Raw genomic sequence first — 24,134 nt, 5'->3', positions numbered from 1 at the left:
AGACTGACGTTATAAATCGAGTGACTAAAAGCTTGCACAATGTGAAAGGCGCAAGTGGGAAAATACCTCGAAATCCTGAAAACTGAGCCAACAAAATCAGCTTGAGTCATTACCCTCGGTTTTGTAAGACCAAGTGCACTCTATTCCCTGACACAGTTTTGCATCGCCTAGAATTTTAGGAATGAGACATCATCTTTCATTTCACTTCTGTATGATTCTTTACTGTGGTTTCTGCTTAGGTAATCGTTGACATGCTTACTAAGTGTTCCTGAGGGCATCTGCATTTACTCCCACCTTTCACTGCCAGAGCTTGGCAACAAAATCAAGCCACCCTGTCCCTAACCCAACCCCTTAAGCAACCCCTGCCCTAAAACCTAACCTCAAACCCAATACCTGACCCTAAACCTAACCATTAAGAATCATCTGATGCCCTCAGGACACTTTCTAGGGGATATTCCTGTGTATATATATATATATAAAGCTATTAAACCTTTTTATTTGTTTTCAGCTCTTGTTGCAGATTTCAAGTTAGCCGTAACTTTGTATAAGTAATTTGAAATCTGCAACTGTTTAAGAGCTGAAAACAATTAAAAAGGATATTAAGCAAATGATCAGTTCAATGAAGGGTCTAGTTAAGTAATTGAGAGCTCAGCTGGAATGAAAACCAGGAGACACAGGGGGTCCTCAGGACCAGGGTTGAGAAACACTGTGCTAGTCTAACAAGATGCAGTTCCTTCCATCTTCCTAGCTCACTCCTTTAAAGCAGGGCTACTCAACTCTGGCCCTCGAGATCTGATCCAGTTCAGGTTTTTACTCCAGGCAGATTCTAATGTATTTAATTGAAGCTGTTAAGAGGCAATTAAATCATTTAGGAACTGGTTGGAATAAAGACCAGGACTGGAATAGATCTCGAGGGCCACAGTTGAGTACCACTGCTCTAAGAGTAAGTAGCGGGGTTTCGAAAAATACAGCGTTACCCGCCCCCACGTGTTGCTACAACTAGTTAAATAACGCACCTGTCTTTTTTTTTTCATTGTTAACATCCTGACAACTTCTTACAACTTTGAAGTCTGTTTCAAAGCTCTTTTCAAAATGTCTGCTCTAGTGCACTGATAGCGTCAGGATTATTGCCCACATTGTCAAAACAGGTAACACAGCAATAACAATGTGTGATGTGGTACGGAACAGAAAAGCCAGAGCATGTGTTGTTATGTTTTTTAATTTTACGATGACAGATGACAGAGGACAGATCTCAAACTTCAGTGCACTAGAGCAGACATTTTGAAAAGAGCTTTGAAACAGACTTTAAAGTTGTAAGTGTAAAAAGTTGTCAGGGTGCTAACAATGCCATTTAACAGTTGTAGCAACGCGTGGGGGACGGTTAACGCTGTAGTTTTCGGAACCCCACTTACCCTGGGGTTAGTCTGGTTGTGCTTCAATACTTTCCCCATAGGCCACAATGTTGTTTTGCTAACATGCAGAGCAAAACTGCCAAGCCTCCCTCACAATCTGGTTCTCATCCTAGCAGACAGTGAGGGAATTAAAAGACGTTTCACAGCAATTGCACTGGCAGCAATACAAAAAAATAAAAAAAGTCATGGGACAAGATGACATCGTTTTTTTTGTAGCCGAAGAATCGGCTCCTGTGTTCGTTCTGGTAACAAAGAGAAGCACAAAGTCCAGAGCAACAAAGCGATGAACTGAAGGAGGTAGGAAACTATTTTCACTTAATGTGCAATGTAACCTTTTTTTTGCCTTACCCATTGCATTCTAAGGTCATCAGTTATCTCTTGTTAAGGGATAACATTTGCAATAATATTGAACATTCAAACAAAGTTTTTTTTTTTCAGTATTCAGTATTATTAGCATTACAGAAATTGGGATATTTAATGTGATTTCTAACATGATTTTCAGCTTTAACATCACAAATTAACACTGACAATGCATCAAGGTAAAAACAGGTTCATAAATAATAATAATTTAACCACAGATGGAGAGATGGTGGAGACTGTATCATGGTGGAGACTATCATATTATATAATGTATACTCTGTACTATTCTGTGTACAGGGATGGTGAAGGGCAGTGCCAATGCCAGGGATGGCGAAGGGCAGTGCCAATGCCAGGGATGGAGAAGGGCAGTGCAAATGCCAGGGATGGAGAAGGGCAGTGCCAATGCCAGGGATGGTGAAGGGCAGTGCCAATGCTAGGGATGGCGAAGGGCAGTGCCAATGCCAGGGATGGCGAAGGGCAGTGCCAATGCCAGGGATGGCGAAGGGCAGTGCCAATGCCAGGGATGTTGAAGGGCAGTGCCAATGCCAGGGATGGTGAAGGGCAGTGCCAATGCCAGGGATGTTGAAGGGCAGTGCCAATGCCAGGGATGGTGAAGGGCAGTGCCAATGCCAGGGATGGAGAAGGGCAGTGCCAATGCCAGGGATGGTGAAGGGCAGTGCCAATGTGAGGGATGGTGAAGGGCAGTGCCAATGCTAGGGATACTACTTGCACCTGCTTATGTTTTACTTTAAGGTTCAATCAACACCTTGACAATAAAGCACATTCTTTACAAGCATAGATGTGTGTAAGGTGGCTAGGAGCATTACAAACGATAGGTGTACATGTGTTGAGCGGCCAGCAGGTGGCTAGGACTCCTGCAGAATGCAGGTGGCTAGAAACAACGATATGAAAAAGGGTCCCTTTTTTTTTGACAGCGGTTTCTTAAGAACAATAGAAGAAGAATGCAAATCGCAATTAAATAAAGATTGTTTCGCAAGAGGAGCTATAATCTTCATGATGGGAAAGGGTGATTATGTTGAGTATTCGATGTGTCACAATGCATTGTGGAATGAATGCCTGTGAGCCTACACTGAGTGCCTGAGAACCCAGACCAGTTAGAAGAACTGCCTGGCTGAAATGTGTTACTTATTTAAAACGCAGAGAAGACTCCGGTAAGCCAGATGTTTGTGTTTATGCATGTTCTTTTTTTTCAGATTTACATGGAATTGGAGTAGGATCAATGAATCACTTCCTTGAATGAATGGAATCCCCCTCCCAGTCCCTCATTAAGTGTGCCTATTAAAAGTAGACCAGTGAGTCTTCACAGTGTGTCTTTCAACAGTGAAGCTAAAGGTGGAAACTGGAAGACCCTGAAAGAAGACTTTGACCAAAACTTTTTTTGCCTTTATTTTGCTTTTAGTTTGTTTGAAACTTTTTTTTCTTTTTTCTTCATTTACAAAAAAATAAAAAAATAAATAAAAGAGAAATGTACATTATCAATGCACGGGACGGAAATGCACACGTTCTGTAAAAGCGATTTACCGGCTGGACATATACGAACACGCTCCTTTACAGACTTCGATCAAGTCTTAAAAAACGCAGGCTTAAAAACCCTGCAAGACCAAGACTGAAGCCTCATTCCGTGTCGTGAAAAATACAGAACGTTTGTATCTGGATTTCTGAAAAAAAAAAAAAAAAAATTACAACAAACTTTTCTTTTCTGAAAACACAAAAATGAATGGCAGCTGCGAGCTCCAGAACTCGCTCCTCCTCCAGCCGGCGTGGGATCCAATCAGGTGTCGGCAGGACCTCCTGCTCTCTCCCCTCTTCCCAGCATGCTTCTCCTTCGTGGCCAATGTCTCCCTGTGCCTCCCCTTCGCTGTGCTGGAGTGCCTGGGGCAGTGGTGGCCGTGGCTCTGGCGCTATAAGCTGCGTGGCTTGGGTCCCGTGGGTCCCACGGCGTGGTGGGGCTGCCTCGGGAGGGTGGCGTGGAACCAGGTGGCCTGCATCCTTCCCACGACCCTGCTGATGCACTACCTCCTCCGACCCCCCTCTAGCCTGCCTCCGGAAGCCCCGTCCTGCCTCAGGTTCCTGTCGGAGGTGGTGCTGTGTCTGCTCCTGTTTGACACCATGTACTTCATGTTTCACGTGCTGATCCACAGGTAAGGGCAGAGGAGGCACGTTTCCAAACAAGTTAATATGAACTCTGTCTTTTATTTAAGTCAGTATCTACAGCTTACCATGTCTCTTTAAAAGGTTAGTATGTCCAGTAGATCCTGTCTCTTTTATAGGTTAGTATGTCCAGTTGACCCTCTCTCTTTTATCAGTTAATGTGTCCAGTCGACGCTGTCTCATATCAGTTATTATTATTATTATTATTTCTTAGCAGACGCCCTTATCCAGAGCGACTTACAATTGTTACAAGATATCACATTATTTTTACATACAATTACCCATTTATACAGTTGGGTTTTTACTGGAGCAATCTAGGTAAAGTACCTTGCTCAAGGGTACAGCAGCAGTGTCCCCCATCTGGGATTGAACCCACGACCCTCCAGGGTTAACTAATTGTAAATCATGCTCCAATTAAAAGAAAAGCCCACGATACACAGTTAATGCAGTTATGCGTTGTTCTGTAACCTGCCGTTTTGATTGGCTAAGAGTGAAACCTGCCTGGTCCTTGTTTCTTTTTTCAGGTCAAAAAAGTCCCCTGGGTTGACATTGTCAATACCTTTTAGGATTTTGAATGCTAGAATCAGATCACCGCGTAGTCTTCTTTGTTCAAGACTGAATAGATTCAATTATTTTAGCCTGTCTGCATACGACATGCCTTTTAAACCCGGGATAATTCTGGTCGCTCTTCTTTGCACTCTTTCTACAGCAGCAATATCCTTTTTGTAACGAGGTGACCAGAACTGAACACAATATTCTTGTCAAGGTCTTACTAATGCATTTTAAAGTTTTAACATTACTTCCCTTGATTTAACTTCAACACTTTTCACTAGATATCTGAGCATCTTGTTGGCCTTTTTTATAGCTTCCCCACATTGTCTAGATGAAGACATTTCTGAGTCAACATAAATAATAATAATAATAATAATAATAATAATAATAATAATAATAATAATAATAATAAACATTGAACCTATAAAAGAAGCCACACAAAATACTTTCAGTGCGGCACACACACAAGACAAGAGCTCTTGAACTTGAGCTAATCATCCACTCGTTTGGGCCTATTTGCAATACTAAGCATTTCATATTGTAAATGTTTATTTTAAGCACAAGTTGACATTTTTTGCTTCATTTTATGTTACCATGGAAAATGTAAATAAATATAGTGCTAATAAAAACAAACGCATCATGTCATGTAAGTTTAATAAAAACATTTTTTAAAGAGTCTGTGTACAACTTAAAACAAATCACAATGTTCTGTTAATAAAAAAAAAAGAGTTTAAAATGATCTCTTGATTTTTCACTCTGTCGTCTGTGGGAATCAAATGTCTGTTAACTTCTTGTTTTTCCAAAGTTGCTTGTTTAAACATGGTGCATATATTTTATAATTCGCTGGATCACCAGGTTTGTTTCCATCAGGTCACAAAGAGCGAGCTGTAGTTACTGCGACAAGTATTTATTATGTCTACATGTTTTCTGCAGAGAATATGGCTTTCCAACGCCTTCCAACATTTTCTGCAATGTTAACTGTAGAACTGCACCTTATCTTGTTTAATTCACAGTACTGTAGTTTGTGGACCAAGGAAATAGCAACTTGCCAAGACAGCTGTCTGCAAGCACCAATGCAATGGGGTACGGAATGTAAAAACAACAAATTTATTTTTTCAGTTGTTTTTTTCTGTTACTTTGCCGAGATTGATTTATATAATAATTTAGCGGTGTTACACTGCAAAAACACTTTACACCAACTGTCAGAAATGTGTTAATAGCTTTAAAAAAAAAAAAAAAAAGAAACACATTGAGAATATATTGTTTACCCCCCGGATCTGCATTGATCACATCAATAGCCCTGGGGGACTGAGTAAAAAGCGGTGCTTTTTTATTTTTATTTTTGTTTAATATATATTTGCTAATTTTTTTCTCTTCATCTATAATTTTGCCATTTGTATCTCTTTTTGGAATTGGTTTTAGCCCCCTTGGCAATGCTCATTTGGATTTCTCTCTTGGCCTTTCTAACTTCCTTTTTGACTTGCGTTTGCAGTTCCAAGTACTCTGTGTACTTTATTCTCAGTCCCTTTTAAACGCTCTGTAAAGTGCCTTTTTTTCACTGAATATATTTTTTAATTGATCTATTAAACCATTTTGGCCATTTTGTTTTAGATTTGTCTACTTTTGGGATGTAATTGTTTTGAGCCTCAAGTACTACATTTTCTAAAAATAGCCATCCTTTTTCCGTGGATGTTTTCTCTATTTTACTCCAATCTACTTCTGTTAGTCTCTCTTTCATTCCTTGATAGTTTGCCTTTTTAAAATTGTAAACCTTAGCTTTAGTTGTTACTTTTGGGGTTTTAAAAATCACTTCAAATGACACCATGTTGTGATCTGAGTTTGCCAATGGTTCTCTGACCTCTGTTTTAGTTATTCTGTGTTTGTTATTTGAAAAGACTAAATCAAGCCATGCGTCCCCTCTAGTCGGTGCATTGACAAATTGCGTTAGGAAGCAGTCAGTTGTCATTTCCACCATTTCAATTTCGTCTGTCGTGCACCCCACTGGGTTTTTCAATTTAATATGGGGGGAAGTTGAAATCCCCCATCAGTATGGCTTCTCCTTTGCTACACGCATTTCGAATGTCATTGTATATCAGATTATTTTGCTCAGTGTCTGAATTTGGCGGTCTATAGCATACCCCTATTATTATGCCCTTTGAGTTTTTGGCCATTATTCTGACCCATATTGACTCTGCTTTGTTTTCTTCCAGATTTAACACCTGGGCTTCAAGACTATTTCTTATGTATAGCGCTACCCCTCCACCTCTTCTGTCCTGCCTGTCTTTCCTATACAGTGTATACCCACTAATATTATATTCGTCTCCATCACTCTCGTATAGCCAAGTTTCTGTAACACCTATCACATCATAGTTACTTGTTAGTGCAGTAGCTTCAAGTTGTAACATTTTGTTTTTGAGACTTTAGAGGGCAGCAGTGTGGAGTAGGGGTTAGGGTTCAGGGCTCTGGACTCTTGACCGGAGGGTCGTGGGTTCAATCCCAGGTGGGGGACACTGCTGCTGTACCCTTGAGCAAGGTACTTTACCTAGATTGCTCCAGTAAAAACCCAACTGTATAAATGGGTAATTGTATGTAAAAAAAAAAAAAAAAATGTAATTGTATGTAAAAATACTGTGATATCTTGTAACAATTGTAAGTCGCCCTGGATAAGGGCGTCTGCTAAGAAATAATAATAAAAAATAATAATAGATAATTACATTTAATGTCTTACCTGAGCTGTTGCCCTTGTTTTGATGTCGTCTCCCTTCTGTTTTTTTGTTGATTTCTCCCCCTTTCCAATCTAATTGAAATGCTTCTGAACCTCCTCGAGGATCCTTTCTTCGAGTAGATTGGTTCCCTTTTTATTTAAGTGCAGTCCGTCCCGCCTATATAGATAGTCCTTGCTGTAGAATGTGGTCCAATGTTCAAGGAAGGTGTGCACTACGATTTCAGCCATGCATTTAGATGATTTATTTCCAGCTGTCCGTATGGTCCTTTGCTGTGGGTTAGTTTTCCATGGTTTGTTTTTCAATATGCTTTGCAATGCTCGCCTGTGCTTCACCATGTTTTCACCTATAATAAGGTGTTAATGTCACTCCTGTGCTCCTGGCAGGGTGCCCTGGCTGTTTATGAAGATCCACAGTGTTCACCACGAGGTGCAGGACCCCTTTGCCCTTGCAGCGCAGTACTCCAGCTACTGGGAGGTGCTGTCCCTGCAGGGCTTCGCCGTCTCCAGCGCGGCTCTGCTGGGCTGCCACCCGCTCAGCGAGATCACCTTTCACCTCCTCAACATCTGGCTATCGGTGGAGGATCACTGCGGTTACGACCTGCCCTGGGGCACCCACCGCCTGCTGCCCTTTAACCTCTTCGGAGGGGCCCCCTTTCACACCATCCACCACCAGCGCTTCAGAGTGAACTACGCCCCCTATTTCACCCACTGGGACCGGATCTTTGGGACCTACATGGGCCCCACCCTGAAAAAGTAGGGGTGCAACTGGACCCCCCAATTCACTGAAAGGACTCTTTTTGTATGTTTAGTTAAGGGCTGTTTTTTTTTAAATTATTATTATTATTTCACAATAACTGGGTTTTTTTTGTTTTTTTAGTTTAATAGTTTATTTTCAAATCTCAGTTCAGCCTATAAGGGAATGTTTTATAAACATTGGACTCTATTTGTCAAACTTTAAGGGCCGTTTTAGTTTTTTCCTGGCCCTACATCCTATTGACAGTGGTATGGCAGGGGCGTCTAATTTTTCGTTCCAAACCCTTCCACGTTCCTGCTTGATAAAAGACAGCTCTGTCTGTTACAAGAGTAAGTAATGAGGTTTGTGAGGTAACTAATACTTGGAAGATGATTCATAAAAAAAAAACAAGTGCTGGGCAAAGTGCTCTGTGTGTATTTGTTTGGCAGTGATGGGGTTAATTCCATCCCTGCCATGTGTGGAATATGTCTTGATCAATTAAGCCCCAACCACATGGTATAAAAGCAGAGAGAAATCCTTTGTGTGGGAAGAGGGGTTTGGAAGAAGTGTTCCAGTGAAGGCAGCTGCTCAGCCTGAAACCATTAGGTGTGTTTACTTAAAGTGTTTCTGTATAATAAACCTTTTGTTTTGACCCTTGTGTCTGTGTTTCTTTGTTCTTTGATTTCTGGTTTGAGTTTAATAAAAGTGCGCCACGCCGCCATTAAACTGCAGCTTCTTCTGTCTCTGGGTCGGCTTTCCTGCCACTGGCCAGCCTTGACCGCGTGAAAAGTGTCCAGACAAACCAAACCCACACACCCTCACTGTGGGGTCTATTTTAAAGATCTTACAGCAGCGAATCTAAATACCGCCGCCCTAACAATTCTGCCATATTACACTCTATTTTAATTGTATATAGTAATGTTACAATGCTATAGTGTGTCAATAAATTCCCTCTATTAAGATCTGCCACAGTTTGCATCATTAAAATCATTCCAATAGACCGCTGTATGTGTTCCTACCATGACCCCCCACCATTAACCCAGCTTATATGAAACCCCACAACGATACACAGTAATGTTTTCATCACCTCATACTGTAACTGGTAGCTAATCTCTTTTGTCTGGACCCTTGTTCGCGTACGGTACTGTCTTCTTTTTCATTGCTTGGAAACTTGGAAGCGCCTGACGGAAATGCCTGTTTTACCCATGTGTGTGGCTTGGCATCTCCGTACCCCCCAGGAATTAAAATCTTGCATAACGCTGTCAGTGTGTTCACAGGGGATGGAAATAAGACTCATATTGCACAGCAGTTTTTCAAAATATTATTGATAACTTGTAGTAAATTGATCCTACTTTAAAATATAAACATTTAATTAAATGTCAATTTAGGATGTCATTGAAAAAAAAATACTTAAATGCTGAGGACAGCAAAAGTCACGATTTTCTGAAATCACTGAGTTATTTTTTTGTACCTCATTGTAAAAACAGTGTTATGGAAAGGCAAAGATGTTGAGTTAAAGCAAAGTGTTTTTATTGCTATTTGTGTTGTCATTATTATTATTATTATTATTATTATTATTATTATTATTATTATTTGCATGCAGTTTCTTATCCTTTGTGAAATCTCACACGGACAAAAATCGTGCATAGATCTTTTAAACCCATTTGCAGCGCCGTTTCCCAGGGACGACCATTAATGATGCACAGTGATTCATCGTTAATAATTAAGGCTAGTCAAGGGACCAGACTTCAACGCCGCTCTGGTTAAAGCTGAGGGAACACAAAGCCTCTTTTTCAGGAACCTGCTTCCAGGAGGCCTAGTTTGAGGTTGCTGTATCAAACCCCAAGTCTCCCTGCCTGGTGTGACGCGCAGTGGCCTGAAACCCAGCCTCCTGAAACCAGGTTCCAAGCCGCAAAGTGTCTCCGTGTCATCTCGAGACTGCTACGTAACATGACATGTAACTCAGAAGTAATTTAGTTTGGACAAAAATAAGAAGAAAATTAAAGAAATACCCTAACCCTCCCCAGGTATTCAAAGGTAGTCCCCCCACCTCCCACACACAACCCCATCTTATTTATGTGCCTATTGGGAATATGGAATCCCCTTCTCAATGGAAACTCCCTAGGTTTTCATTTTGGATAACATTTATTTAACAATAATTCACCTAAGTTGAGTCATCTCTACTGAACTGCAAGGCGAGTGTACCCAAGTCCATACAGCACCTTACTGTACATGTTACATTATCATCATGCTATGCAAATTTTGAGAGAAGTGCTGGTCATTTTGTAGACCTTTCTGCCACCTAGTGGCAGTAAAGAACTATAACTTAAAATAAGTAGTACAGTACAGTACTAACATTAATATAGCAGTTCCTTCCACGTATTAGCATTTTTCACTCGACCCCTCCTGTTGGAAACCAGACCCTGCTGTGACCTACATCACAGGAAGTCCTGCCAGCTCCAAGACGCTGTCGTTTTTAATCAATTCCATTTGGAAAATTAGCAAAATGACCGCCATAACCCAAGCACAAAAAGAGTACCGATGATAATATTGCTAAAGTTAATCAGAGGTAAGATTAATTATATATATATTAAATTTAAGTCATGTACTTACACTATCTGCGTGACTGAGGAGCGGTTCAACCACAAAAGTACTGTGGAAATAAACAAATAAAACCAAACGACGTTCAAAAAAACCGTTATAGAATCCAGCGCCGCATTCTAACCACGTGGTTAGAATGTTGAGCCAGTTTGAATTTCTTTCAGCCGTTTTTGTTGATGGGAGAGCAGCGACTGAACGAAACAGCAGCGGGTACGAGTGACGACATTTTGGGGGTGGATTTTATTACCAAAAAAGTAAGACTTTGTAATATTTTCATATTATTCTTGGGTTAAATTAATATCCACTCGTTTTGTTTTTTGTTAGGTGTAGCAGGTTCAGTCGCAGCGTAGCATAACAACGAAATACTGTACCTGAAATCGATTCCTGTGCAGGGAGACCTCAAACAATAATTAAACTGTAGTCATAAAAGATTTACATTTTAGATGAGTTTGACCTTTTTTGTATTGCTATTCTTTCAGCACAAAGTAACTTTATGGAAAGACCCTATCACCATAAATAATATATAGAAACCAAGTATATACATATATAATTAGTATACCATTTTTGAATGGAGTATATATTTACCTTCTCCATCCTTTCACATCTAATTTAATCATACAGTCTTTGAGCTAATATATATATAGTGCACAATCAATCTCTCTCAAATTTAAATTCAAAAAATTCAAAATGTGCTTTATTGGCGTGACTTTAGGTATTGCCAAAGTAATATTGTTTACATATAACAATGTATAAGAACAGTAACAGTTAATAATAATAATAATAATAATAATAATAATAATAATAATAATAATAATAATAAAAACAATAATTAATAATAATAACAACAATTAATAAGTGCAATTAAAAGTGCTCACTGCCTGTCCCTCAGGTTTTGACCCTCTCTCTCTCTCTCTCTCTCTCTCTCTCTCTCTCTCTCTCTCTCCCTCTCTCTCTCTCTCTCTCTTTCTCTCTCTCAGATAGCTTGATGGTAAGTGTATTCTAAATGCTGTGTAGTTTTAGGGTTTGGCCCAACAGCACTCTCCCATATTTACTCACACACATTCCTAACCTGCAGATACATGAATACAATATCAGCTGAGCTCACTAATCACATCATTTGCTTTTTTTTTCTGTTCCCAACCTACCTTGGAATGATCTCAAAGCGAACCCTTTTTCTATGCATGTTAAGATTTGTATTATACCTTGAATAGGTGAACCGGAGCTGCAGAGTGATTTCTCACACCATAGAGGGAGTTAGAATTTAATAGCATTGCACTAACTGGTGAGCAATTCTTTTCACTGGGCTCTTCCAGTTGATATTTCCTGTAATAACGGAAACACGCGCTCATTAACAGAGCGCGACCCCAGCGAGCCGTCAAGCTGAAAGGAATTCCACAATAAGCAACACAGGAAAAAAAATGCTCACCAGAGATTATAAACAATACTGCATGTGATAGTGTGTGATAAATGACAATTGAATAACGTAGCATCCTACCCCTCGGGGTGGGCATTAAATTCTCATATCGCACACTACTACCCCCTGCAGTATGTTGCAATGATCCCCCCCCCATACACAGTACTGTAATGTTCAGTTACAATTAAAAAAATTAAAAATCTGTGCAAGACCCCCCCATGAAACAAAATATTTTTGGTTACGTGTATTTTTTTTTTATTTTTTATTATTACCATTTAAATGTGTAAAACTTTACTGCTATGATGTTTTGACCATGCTTTACCGTAGCTCTGAGTGAATTGCTGTGCTTTCATCAAGCTTTGCTAAACTTTTAATCAGGTTTGAATATCCTTTTGATAGGTGAAATGGTAGCCCTATCAGTCCAGAGCTGATAGGCAAAGAGAAGGAGAGGTGATTCCTTTTACTGGACTAACTAAACAGTATTTAGTCATCACAAGCTTTCAGGACCTCAGAGGTCTCTTCTTCAGGTGGCAGTATTGTTTAGTAAGTCCAATAAAATCACCTGAATATTCTTTTCAAATTTGAACAAGCATTTGATTCTTTAATTTTGAACGAACTGGAAAAACCAAAATATAATCTATATCATCTTACAGTAAAATAAAAATTAAATAACCCTGGTATCCAAATGCCTAATAAAGGAACACATTCTGTGCGTTAGAATGTGTGGCAGCTGTTTCCTTTCGTGATATCTTATTGATGGAGTCGTTTCTAAATTCTGGTATATGAGAATTTATAACTGTCTCACTTTTGTTTTTTTTGTACTTTTAATTTTTTTTTATGAACAAATATTTGTCCCAGCACTTCAATTTAAATGTCTATTCTTTTGCAGCCTTATACAATGTACAGTACCACAGTTTTGATTGAATCAAATGCTTATTATTATTTGTTTATTTAGCAGACGCCTTGATCCAAGGCGACTTACAGAGACTAGGGTGTGTGAACTATGCATCAGCTGCAGAGTCACTTACAACTACGTCTCTCCCGAAAGACGGAGCACAAGGAGGTTAAGTGACTTGCTCGGGGTCACACAATGAGTCAGTGGCTGAGCTGGGATTTGAACTGGGAACCTCCTAGTTACAAGCTCTTTTCTTTAACCACTGGACCACACAGCCTCCTAACTTAACTAAGCTTAACTATGCTTTACCATGCTTTCAATAAGCTAAGCTTTACTATGCTTTACTATGCTTGAACCATACTTTACCGCAGTAAATTGCTGCGGGGCGGGTGGCATCCGGCCTGCGGAGGACAAGCAGTGTGTGCTGGAGCACACGTACCACAGGCAGGAGGTGCCGCTCCAGAGTGCCCCTCCCACAGAGCAGTGCAGCCTGGTAGCACATCATACGCAGTCAAGGCTTCCTGTCACACAGGCCCGGGCTTATCGGCAGGATCTCGGACGCAATGCCTCTTCTGAATGAGAACTTGAAAACACAACCCCGGGTCAGGCCTCTCTGGCCTTTATTAAATGTAATTAGGACATTTCCTCCCTGGTAAATAACCACGATTCCCCTTTCTCTCGTTCGCTTATTCAGTACGTACGCACAAACAAACACTCTGAGGGTGAAACCCTTCTTCGCAGACTCTGCCCTGGTACACTCTTACTGTCACGCGCAAGGCAGGGAGTGAGCACACTATCTGGCTCACCCTCGTTTTGGGGTTTTGTTTTTGGCTTCTACATTTACTGGTAGGCTTGTAGGCTTGGTGGTCCAGTGGTTAAAGAAAATGGGCTTGATACCAGGAGGTTCCCAGTTCAAATCCCAGCTCAGCCACTGACTCACTGTGTGTGACCCGGAGCAAGTCACCTAACCTCCTTGTGCTGGCAAAGCATATTAAAAAATACGGCAAACCAGGGTATACTGTGGTGAAGGGACAGTATGGGAAAGCTGTGGAACTGTACTGTGGTAAACTTCTATAAGGGTCGCCTCAAGTTACAAATACATTGTGACACTCTGCAAAAGATTAATTCAAATAGTATGGTCTTCTTCAGAAACTGTGGATTGAGGTAATTGACAGTCTGTTACACATTGGTGCAGATCTGTTGCTTTGAGCAAGGGAGTTTTTCCTTGCAGATATTTGCAAGCGCTACCCCAGAACCCACCAACACTGGAGAAGCTTACATTGGCACCCTCACGTAGCGAGTTCGAGATATCATACAATAAATACATAATAAGGAAATCCTTTCCCTCTCGGAAACGCTTCCTTTATTGGGAATGCATTTGTCTGAGATTTAACCTGTTGGTTTCCTGGTTTACTGTAAACAGCCTCCCTGCAGTGTAAACCCTGGTCCCGAGACCCTGCGGATCACTAATGGTTGATTTGAGAGGACGAGATACAGTAAGTGGGGGCTGGTGATGTTAACCATTACGCCAGCTGCCTGCGTCACACTAAGAGCCTGGTAGGGCTCACTGTCACAAGGGGCCCGACCTGCTAGAGGAGAGGGGAAGGGTTGGAAGATGTCCTGAAAAACGTTTGGCCTGTATTTCGCTTTAGTGGTTCTCATCATTGTGCTGAACAGGTTTTTTTTTGCTTCCTTCCACCTGCTCCTTATAAAATAATGACGTTTAAAGCTTATGGTCAAGTCTCCAGTGGTGAAAGAAAAAGGGCTTGATACCAGGCAGGAGGTTCCCAGTTCAATCCCGACTCACTGTGTGTGTGACCCTGAGCAAATCGCTTAACCTCCTTGTGCTCCGTCCTTCGGATGAGACGTCAAACAAGCGAGGTCCTATTGTAATCTGCAGCAGCAGCAGTTGATGCATAGTTCACCCCCTTGTCTCTGTAAGTCGCTTTGGATAAAAGCGTCTGCTGAATAACTAATTCATTAATAATAAACATTATACTGCACAGGTTTTGCTTCCACCTGCGCCTTATCAAATAACGTTGTTTAAAGCTTAAAATCAAGCCCCTTAATTCATTTCTGTATCAGATAAAACAAGTGGGAGTCCAAGTTCATCCAGTCCATCCTGATTAGGGCTATAAAGGTTTCAGTTAGTTCAATATGAAGTCTTTATCAATGCATTTCAAGTAAATATCCATTTATTGACAACAAACCATAGAAACACATATTTAGACAGTCAGTTTTTTTACAATGTACTTAAACTTAGGTCAATATTAGAGCAATGCCAAAGGAAAAATTTTCTCTAGAAAGCAAATATTACAGCCTGCCTGAAGTGTACAAGAGGTTAAAGTTAGGGTTAGTGAATGATGGCTTCTGGAAATATCTATGCAATGTTTCAACAACTTGCAGACAATCCCAGTACCAGCAGGAGCCAAAAAAAGAAACAACCTGTGAAAGAATGCGAATAGAAATATGTATTTTTATTAAACAAATTCTAGATAGTTTTGCCTTTCAGTAATGTGTTATTAAAATGGGCAGATAATCATGTCTATTTATAAATGCTACATTAATGAGTAAGCTGCAGGAGTTTTGTAAACATTCCCTATCAGCTGGGGTCTATGTCCCCTGTTCTGCATTTCGTTATAGTAAATGAGGCTCACTGACATTCTCATCTCATTAGCAACTAGCGCTGTGAAAACCAGATCATTGTGGTTCGAAAGGAAGTTTAATTTCACAATATCAACATCCAACCAGCGTTTTCTAAACACTTAGCAGATGGTTGTGCTTTTGTAAAGAATTTTTAAGATAATTTTCTAAGATAATTTTCAAGAGAAATAGACTTCCCAAATTTTCACCAGAAGTACATTTCCCATACCACCCTCCAGTACCAACAGATATCAGAAAACAGACAGTACGTTTTTGTGTGCATGTATTATCTTTGCATTGATGTGACGCATGCAATAAAACACAAAAAAGACTAGAATATATTCAACATGAAATGTAACATGTACTCTGTTTTATATAGAACTGAAAAAAAAAGGAAGCGTTCAGAATTCACTTGCTAAACCCAACCGGTTCCATCTCGAAATTGGTTTACATGCAGAATGTATTGTGGGATCGATTCCTCCAACAGGTAGTTTGAATTGCATTGTACAAATAAGCAAGGTAAACGAGGGAGCAACTGTGACAAACTGCAAGCTAACTGCAAAGCAACCTTATAAGCCATTGCAATCACCACTGACAAGCTGCTGTAAGGTGATCCCAAATTGAAGTGCCCAATTCTATTAATTTGTAGCCTGGGGGGGGGCTTCAAGCAAAAATAAGAGCAAATATGGATGCATTTGATATTTTGATTTCTCTAAAAATAATAATAATAATAATCAAAACTTAGCAAAACAGAAATACCAGCATACTGTAGCACGTAGTAACCTTAAAAATAGTTGACTTCCGGTTAAATAACTCCTTGCCATCCCCATTTGGAAGGCTAATAAACCGTTGCAGTGTCTCGAGTGCTATTGCCCCCCTCCGTGGGCTGGCAGGAGAGCCTGTCATGAGAATTCCTCCCTGAGTCAGTACAGAATCTCACACTCACAGGCCTCTTGTCATTTCTACATCTCTTACCATGTTGTGTTTGGACAGGTTTCCCTGGAAACCAAAGCACTGTGCAGTCGTCAGGCAGTCCGTCACACAGGACGTGCTTTTGTCATCAATTCTTTGTTCTGTTCGTTAATGCCTAGGTAGCGCTCCCTCTGTATTTCACGATCCTGCCATATTAAAGGTAAATTGTACAAATACTGTATTTTACTGTATATAAAAGAGCTCTGCACCGATTCACTGTTTTCAATATTTCGCATTTTTCATGCAAGAGTCAGATAGTGAATTATGGAGGGAGCACTTCTTACTTTGCATTATACTTTAGAAGAATCTGGTACAGCAATGCACACTTTCACAGCTTGCTTAGCAAACGGAATATTTAAATAAAGGATGCAGACGTGAAAATGGAAATCCAATTCTGTGCAACTGGCTGCTGCACCAGTGTGACTGGGCATGCACTGCGTATTACAAGCAGTTAGCACTTTAAATAAAATGAATAAGCTGTACCTGTTAACTATTTGCCAGTGGTGTACAACTCTGGCCCTTGAGATCCATTGCAGTTTGTGTCCCAAATTAGTTATTTGACTCCTTAGCAGGTTCAAGGACCTGCTTGGAGTTAAGACCTACATCTGTGGCCAAAAGTTTTGCATCACCCTATAGAATGAACACATTTTGCTCCATAAAGTCGAATGAAACCTGCTGAATAATGTTACCTTAACAGATTGAATTACGTACAGCTTTGTAGTTTTCCATATACTTAACGAAAAAAACAGACAAATTTAGAAATTTCATCACCTAAAATGGTAGGTGATGCAAAACTTTTGGCCATAGCTGTAGACTGGTATATGCATTTATTTAGCAAACAAAAAAAAAGTCAAAAGACAAAGGGGTAATTCTTTAAATTGCGTGTCGAAAAACTTTAATAAATCACTAAATGGTGATTGCAAAGAATTTAAAATACAGGTTTTTACAAAATGCAATATTCCCACAAAGCTAAAGTTCACAAAAATTGTTCTTTTATATTACAGTTTCTCAATGCCGCAATAAATAAATCAATAAATAGCCAGTAAGCAGCAGAGAGAAGGGGACTAGCACGTGGGGGGGTTGCGTGAATCCAACCGAAAGCCAGTTAGAGCCAGTATTTGATAAAAAGTGTTTTTCGTCGAGCCGTGAAGTGTTGGGGGGCGAGCTCTTCAAAAGACATTGCCACTTATCACCTCCACCGATAAGTGAGGTCTTTGCCATAAAAGTGTAAAAGAGACACGCAGGACAGTGAAGCTGGGCCGGAGGAGTCCTCGTCAGCACCGCTAGCCCAAGAATTTGACAGCTCGGCAGGTCGTGTCGATGGAGTGACGGGCCTAATGTTTCTCAGCCCCGACACCTCCGTATCAGCTGGGGCTTAGGAGCAAGAGAGTGGCACTAACACGGCATGTGATGCTGTGGAATGGTGGTCAAGGGCAGCGATGCCTTGTGTTTGCAGAGTCGTGAAGGGACTGTCGTTTCCTTATCCACTACCGTACTGTAACTGCAGCAGAGGAAGGTTAGCAACTGAATTGACTTTTTATTCTTAAGTTTAAGTGACTTGCTCAGGGTCACACACAATGAGTCAGTGGCTGAGCTGGTAATGAACTGGGAACCTCCTGGTAACAAGCCCCTTTCTTTAACCACCGGACCACTAGGCGTTTTACGCATAACAAAATGCTCTCGGTTTCTCGTTTTGCAATTTCGTTTTCTTTTCAGGGTAAGAGCATTGCCAAGGTTCAAAGAGTAAAAGCCTGCAACACCTGTCAACATATTACCGTATAGAAAAACAAATGCTGTGGTGACAATTTGCATGAGACTTCACCCAGGTTTCAGAGGGCTGAATTCAACAGTCCTTGTGTAGTCCCGAGGGTGAATTATTTGAATTTACACTCATGCACTTTAAACCAAGAGCCACTGTTAATTGTCACTGTGGTTCTTCATCAAAAACTGAAGTCCAATTTACATTCCTTGACCACAATCATGGGAAGGCGGAGGGTGCATCTGAAGTTCAAAGTAACAAGATATTTTCTTAAGCCACAAAGCAGACAGTATTAGTCTTATCTGTCTCTCGCTCCTCGTTTGAGCAACCCAAGAACCTGGTGAAATATTCAATTGTTTTTCTGCTCTATTTACAGCTCCAGTGCAGCAGTTTATGACAGAACCCTGTTAGAAATATACATGCACTGATCATTTACTTCACAGAGAAATAATACAGAGAATCGAGGCTTGAAACATACTGGTCTGACCTCATTTCTCATAGCACAGGTCTTATCTGTTTTGTTTTAGCACATTTTAGGTGTTCCCCTTTTAAATGTACTTGTAAAAACGATTGTATAGATAATCTGGATACATTCTCCGAGGTGTATTCCATTGAAAAGTACAGTTTTTCAAATGGGAACCACCAGTTGCGATTAGACTCCAAATACCTGGCAAAGAGACCTGGCACATTTCCCTTATTAATTCAGTAACTGCAAAATCCCACGAACATTATTATAATAACGTATTGTCTTGTACAATTAATCTAAAACCCATTGCCTGTGCCGGTTGCAATATTGATTAAATGAGCTTTATTAAATTTTTAATTTAAAAAAAAAAAAAACATTCATCCTATTCACAAAAATGAATACTGTACACACAATTAAATAATCTTCTCTTTTTTTAAATACGATATACAAAATGTACACATTTACAGACCTAGAAATTACATACTCCCGCATTAAACTGTTTGCAAGTTTGTTTGTTTATTTGTTTTTTTCCCAACAGCATCCGCCACTATCTGCAGCCGCATTCCGCCACGACCATCCCTTCGTATTTATATTTGAAAGTGACAACCCCTGCATCATCCAAGTAGAGGATGGATATGGGGTCCAGTTTAGTGGGGACACAGCAAGCCCTCGAAGCCTTCTGTGGGTTTTTCATGTGGACTAAAGTCTGAACGATGGCATGCTTTGTCGGGGTGACGTGCTCAATCAGAGGGTAGTTGCACACTCCGCTGCACTTAAAGGCCTCGTACCCAGTAGGGGCAATTATCCAGGAGTGCCACCCGATCTCGTTGAACTCTACGAAGAAGGGGGTCTTCTTGCAGGTGTTGCCCTTGGCGTTCCTTCTTATCCTGGAGGTGGTGTCGTAGATCAGGTTGGACCTCATCTGGAGCAGGGACTCCTCGTTGGGAGAGTCCTCCAGCCCGTTCATCATGTCCATCTCAAACTCCAGGAGCTGCTCGTGTTCGATCATCTCGTTCAGCTCTTTCTTCTCCTCCTTCTTCTCGTTGCTCTGGTCGTCCGAGAAGACGATGAGCAGGGGCACATGCTTGGCCTCAGGGTTAACATCGATGTCCAGGTTCCCTTCCCCGTACCCCTCGCCGTCCTCTCCCAGGCTTTCGATGTGGACCTCCAGCCGGTGGGTGGTGTAGTCGGCCTTGCGCCAGCGGCGGATGGCGGCCGTGAGATCAAAGGCCTCCCACCCGCTGTCTGTGTCGTAGACCTGACGAGAAGCCAGCTCGGCCAATCGGCCGTGACCGTCGTTCCCCCCACGTCTCTCTTCCGCCTCTATATCCTCATGCGCCTCGTAAATTGTCACCTTCCTGTCCACGCCCTCGTACATCCTGCGGTCTCGCTCCACCAAGGTGTAGAGACGCAGCTCGGCCATGGTGATCTTCTCGTGGTGAGGGATGGACATGTTGAAGAGCAGAGAGTGTTTCCGGATCCCACTGATGTCCATTCGGTAGGAGGATGTGTCTAGAAGAACAAAACCGGGCAGCTTAGGAACTTCTCTACGTACATAAAAACACTCACAATGCGTGCTACTAAATTCCTGCCACGTCTCTTTTTGTTCTTCAGTTATTAGGACTGCTGGATAGTCCATCAGTTATACAAAATTAAAATCATCAGAATAAGGTGGAAAACTGACATACAGGCTGCTATTTTCAAAGAAGCGGGAGTCATTGTCTGGGAGATGTCAAGTAATAAAGAGGATGATGCCTAGGAGAGATTAGTTATTGTTACAGGCATGTTCATTTACTAATATACAACATGCTTTGCCAATATGCCTGATAGATGAGTTTGTAGCATTTCATTGCAAAAACAATGGAGTATTGTTTTGTATCAAATGGCTCTTACATGCGTAATTGAGGTTGTATCTTTATAAATGCATCTTTATTTTAGGTTATATTGTTTCCTCAAATTGAGGGTGGGGAAACATGGGCTGCGACTTTAATTCAAGGGCCTTAAATTGAAAAGAATACGGTCGTTTTCTATATTTCTATAAACAAAATACAACACACAGATTATTTCAGTGCTTGCAATATCAAATTAAAAATAGCGTTGCACATCACGTACGAAAAAGCAACATTTAAATTGTTCCTTTTTTTGGGTTCCTGTTTACAGTACATTCCCCTCTCCACGAACACAAACACTGTGGGTTTTGCGTGTCAAATTGCACTGGATCAGAAAGTAGATAAGAGTATGAAACTGGTCACTAGCACTCATTCAGAACAGCCGTTATGTGTTACAATGGTGCGTGATGCATATGGGATTGTTAGTCCCACCTTGCTGATTTAGTTTGTGATAACTGGTTCCTAAAAGTCATTTCCTCCCAAACTTTCAATGAGGCAAAAACACAGGAAGCTGATAAAGGTTGTGAACTTTGGCCAATGGGAAGTTCTTTAATCATGTGTCAAATAACTCAGTGAGGCTTAGTAAATTAACAGTGGATTATGGCAACGTACTACACAGTTTAAAAGCTGCCAGAATACTACAAGACTGACATCTGCACTTACTGTAGACTACACTGTGTTTAAATATGAAGCTTGCATTGTAACCATGTACTGCCTTGCAACACCTGTGAGTCGCCTTGGATAAAAGGCGTCTGCCAAATAAATAAATAAATCATATGTCTCATCCACTTTTTTGTATTTGTAAATGAAATAATTATCGAAAATAAAAATCAGTTAACATTGCATAACATAACTATGGGAAAAGCATTGAAAAACAATTACTGTGCACAATTACTGTGGTAAATTTTTAAGAGGGGTATTACTCTACAGTATATGTACTTGGTTATTAAAACTGTAATGCATCACAGCTACACCACAGTACAATATTAGAAGAGAAGGAACCTAAACATTTCGAGTCCTATCTAACTGAAATCAAACAAGCACCATGTTCCAGACCAATGGCTCAATTCAAGCATCTTCTGCAATAATTGTTTTCATCTGTTCTATATTCGGTATGCATTACGATTTTGGAAACAGATGTAATTGAGGGTATTTCAAAATTCAAAATGTAATATAAACATGCAATTTGTTTCCATAAATTATCTCATTCGCTTGCAGTATTACCCCGATCATTGGATTTTGTGCTCAAGTACACATACTGAACTCTGTAGTATATTGCACACCCCTTTGTAGTTTCCCCATCTACTTAATGAAAAACTGATATTTCAAAATCTAACATGAAATAATACTGTACCGTGGCTTCCGGTAGACTTTTTTGGATAGCATTTTGTAGTTTCTTTGATTACACAAAACAAAAGATCTAAATTATGTTTATGTATGTCTCAATCCTAAAATTGGAGGTGATGGAAAACCTCTGGCCACAGCTGTCAATCCTACTGTCCTCCCTTACCTTCGTTTTGGAAGCTCCTCACAATGTTGGCTGAAGGCATGGAAGTCCGGTCGTTGGCGAACTTGTTGTAGAGCTCCAGCATGTACTCTGGGGGGTCCACTTTGGCCGCAGCCTCGTGCTGGGGCAGCCCGGACAGGTTGAACGTCTTCAGGAACTGGTGCCGGATGGTCTGCATGAAGCTTTGGAAATCCAGGCCGCTGTCCTGCTCCAGGAGGGGGTCGCTCAAAAAGGGGTATCCATCTGGGTCCGCCCCGGGATGCAGGTCCACTGGTGCCATGATGGGATTGCAGATCCCAGAGTGGACGAAGAACCACAGGGCTGCGCAAAGCCCCACCGTATCCATATTCTTGGCTCTTGCGCTGAAACACTTGTCTGGCTTCTCTTGCTTGGGGATAAGCAGGCTGCTCAGTTGCCTGTGAGATGTATGGGGGTTGGTTGTTCGGTTCAGTTGGTTGGTTGGTTGGTTGGTTGGTGGAAGGCTTTAGCCTGGGCAGCAGTTTTATAATCGAGAGAGAGAGAGAGAGTGAGAGAGAGAGAGTTGGGCTGGTGTCATCCAGAGTAGACAGGTTTGATAGTGGTGCTCTTCTTTCTAGCTTGTGATCGCACACGCTCGCTCTCCACTTCTAGTAACAGGATGGCTTTGCTTCGCCTGCCTGCCTGCCTGCCTGCGGCATCCTAGCCTGCTTTTCTTATCTCTGAAATGGGAAGCTCTGCACCAGATTTTGAGTGTGTGTGTGTGTGTGTGTGTTATCTGCCTAATCCTCTTTAATGAGCATTTTGTAAACATTCTTCAGTAGCTCACAATATTGGATAGGACAGTTGTATCAAGGGGGGTGGTGGGAAGGGGGTGGGGGTTGGGAAGTGTGTGTTGGGTGGATGGTCTTTATTTCATGGTGGCGATTTCCCTTCTGTAAGTGATTCCATCAACTCTTTAATCAAACTATATGTTCATAAGCAAAGGCTCGGAAAGACAGCTCACGTGATTTTGTAGATTTATGCATTACTTTGCGATTGGCAGAAGTATTGTTGTCAATTCTAATACAGTTTATAAAAATTGGAAAATGCACCTACCCTTTGGTATCACGTGGGCAGTTGTACGAACAAAATAAGATGTATTTACACAAAAATTAAGAGGATCATGTGTCTAGTACAGCTCTGGCCAAAAGTTTTGCATTACCCTATAAAATGATCCAATTTTGCTTCATAAAGTCGAATGAAATCTGCTGAATAATGTTCCGTTAACATATTGAATTACACACCGCTTTGTAGTTTTCCATCTACTTAAAGAAAAATGACATTTATCTTTAAGTAAATCTAACATGAAATACTACTGTACTACGGTTATGTCTTCCCGTAGCAGTATCATTTTGTAGTTTCTTTGATTGATATATATATATATATATTTATCTCTCTCTCCCTCTATATATATATATATATATATATATATATATATATATATATATATATATATATATATGTCTCATCCTAAAACTTTGCAAAACTTTTGTCCATAGCTGTAGTGTGTGGTGTGGTATAGGAAGTTTTTTCAGCCACTGACGGATGCCTAGGTCTGGGAAAGGTTGTGACAGATTTGAATCAATTGTTTAAAGGAATTCTTCTCCAGGATGTGTTACTCCATTTCCTTCCACTTTCCATTGCTCACACTGGGATAGATTAGCTTCTGTGATGGATATATCCGAGCAAAAATATCTGGAGCTGGGAAAACTGTAGTTACAACAGACAACAGGTGGCCTTTGCAGAGGTGTTCCCTAAGCACATCTATTGAATATTGGTATGTATTAAATTAATTAATTTCGTATTTCTCTCTGCAGCAGTACTTTTTGGATGAACCCTGGATATTAACAACACAGAGACCAAAATATGAACCACATAATTAACTAAATGTAAAAAAAAAACAGCTAACAGAAGATAGAGCTAAATCCCCAGGAAACTGTACATGCAATAAAGCAAAATGAAGGACCTAAAATGTACAGTACACAGCACAATTAGGAGCCTTTTAAAGAAGTCTGC

General features: G+C 40.7%; 2 protein-coding genes across 2 annotated transcripts; one reads left to right on the top strand and one right to left on the bottom strand.

Annotated features, from left to right (window-relative positions):
- The first annotated feature begins 1,291 nt into the window (after positions 1-1,291).
- Positions 1,292-8,542, top strand: LOC117397904 (cholesterol 25-hydroxylase-like protein). Its single transcript, XM_059008462.1, has 2 exons — positions 1,292-3,934; positions 7,606-8,542. The coding sequence occupies exons 1-2, from the start codon at positions 3,507-3,509 to the stop codon at positions 7,976-7,978; spliced, it is 801 nt and encodes a 266-aa protein (XP_058864445.1). The 5' UTR covers positions 1,292-3,506; the 3' UTR covers positions 7,979-8,542.
- An 8,752-nt stretch (positions 8,543-17,294) lies between these two features.
- On the bottom strand, positions 17,295-22,784 carry LOC117966418 (bone morphogenetic protein 10-like). Its single transcript, XM_059008461.1, has 2 exons — positions 22,104-22,784; positions 17,295-20,216 (listed from the first exon to the last, which is right to left on the bottom strand). Exons 1-2 carry the CDS (start codon positions 22,444-22,446, stop codon positions 19,252-19,254), a joined length of 1,308 nt encoding a protein of 435 aa, XP_058864444.1. The 5' UTR covers positions 22,447-22,784; the 3' UTR covers positions 17,295-19,251.
- Between the last annotated feature and the right edge of the window lie 1,350 nt (positions 22,785-24,134).

The sequence above is a fragment of the Acipenser ruthenus genome, chromosome 37, assembly GCF_902713425.1.
Source record: "Acipenser ruthenus chromosome 37, fAciRut3.2 maternal haplotype, whole genome shotgun sequence".
In the NCBI taxonomy this organism is placed as follows: Eukaryota; Metazoa; Chordata; class Actinopteri; order Acipenseriformes; family Acipenseridae; genus Acipenser; species Acipenser ruthenus.
The sequence above is the reverse complement of the archived record's forward strand: the minus strand, read 5'-3'. Positions and strand labels throughout refer to the sequence as shown.

Coding starts and splice junctions, on each gene's coding strand:
- LOC117397904 (XM_059008462.1), top strand. CDS start 3,507: ATGAATGGCAGCTGCGAGCTCCAGAACTCGCTCCTCCTCCAGCCGGCG. Junction 3,935..7,605: donor TTTCACGTGCTGATCCACAG/GTAAGGGCAGAG, acceptor TGCTCCTGGCAG/GGTGCCCTGGCTGTTTATGA.
- LOC117966418 (XM_059008461.1), bottom strand. CDS start 22,446: ATGGATACGGTGGGGCTTTGCGCAGCCCTGTGGTTCTTCGTCCACTCT. Junction 20,217..22,103: donor GAGGAGCTTCCAAAACGAAG/GTAAGGGAGGAC, acceptor TTGTTCTTCTAG/ACACATCCTCCTACCGAATG.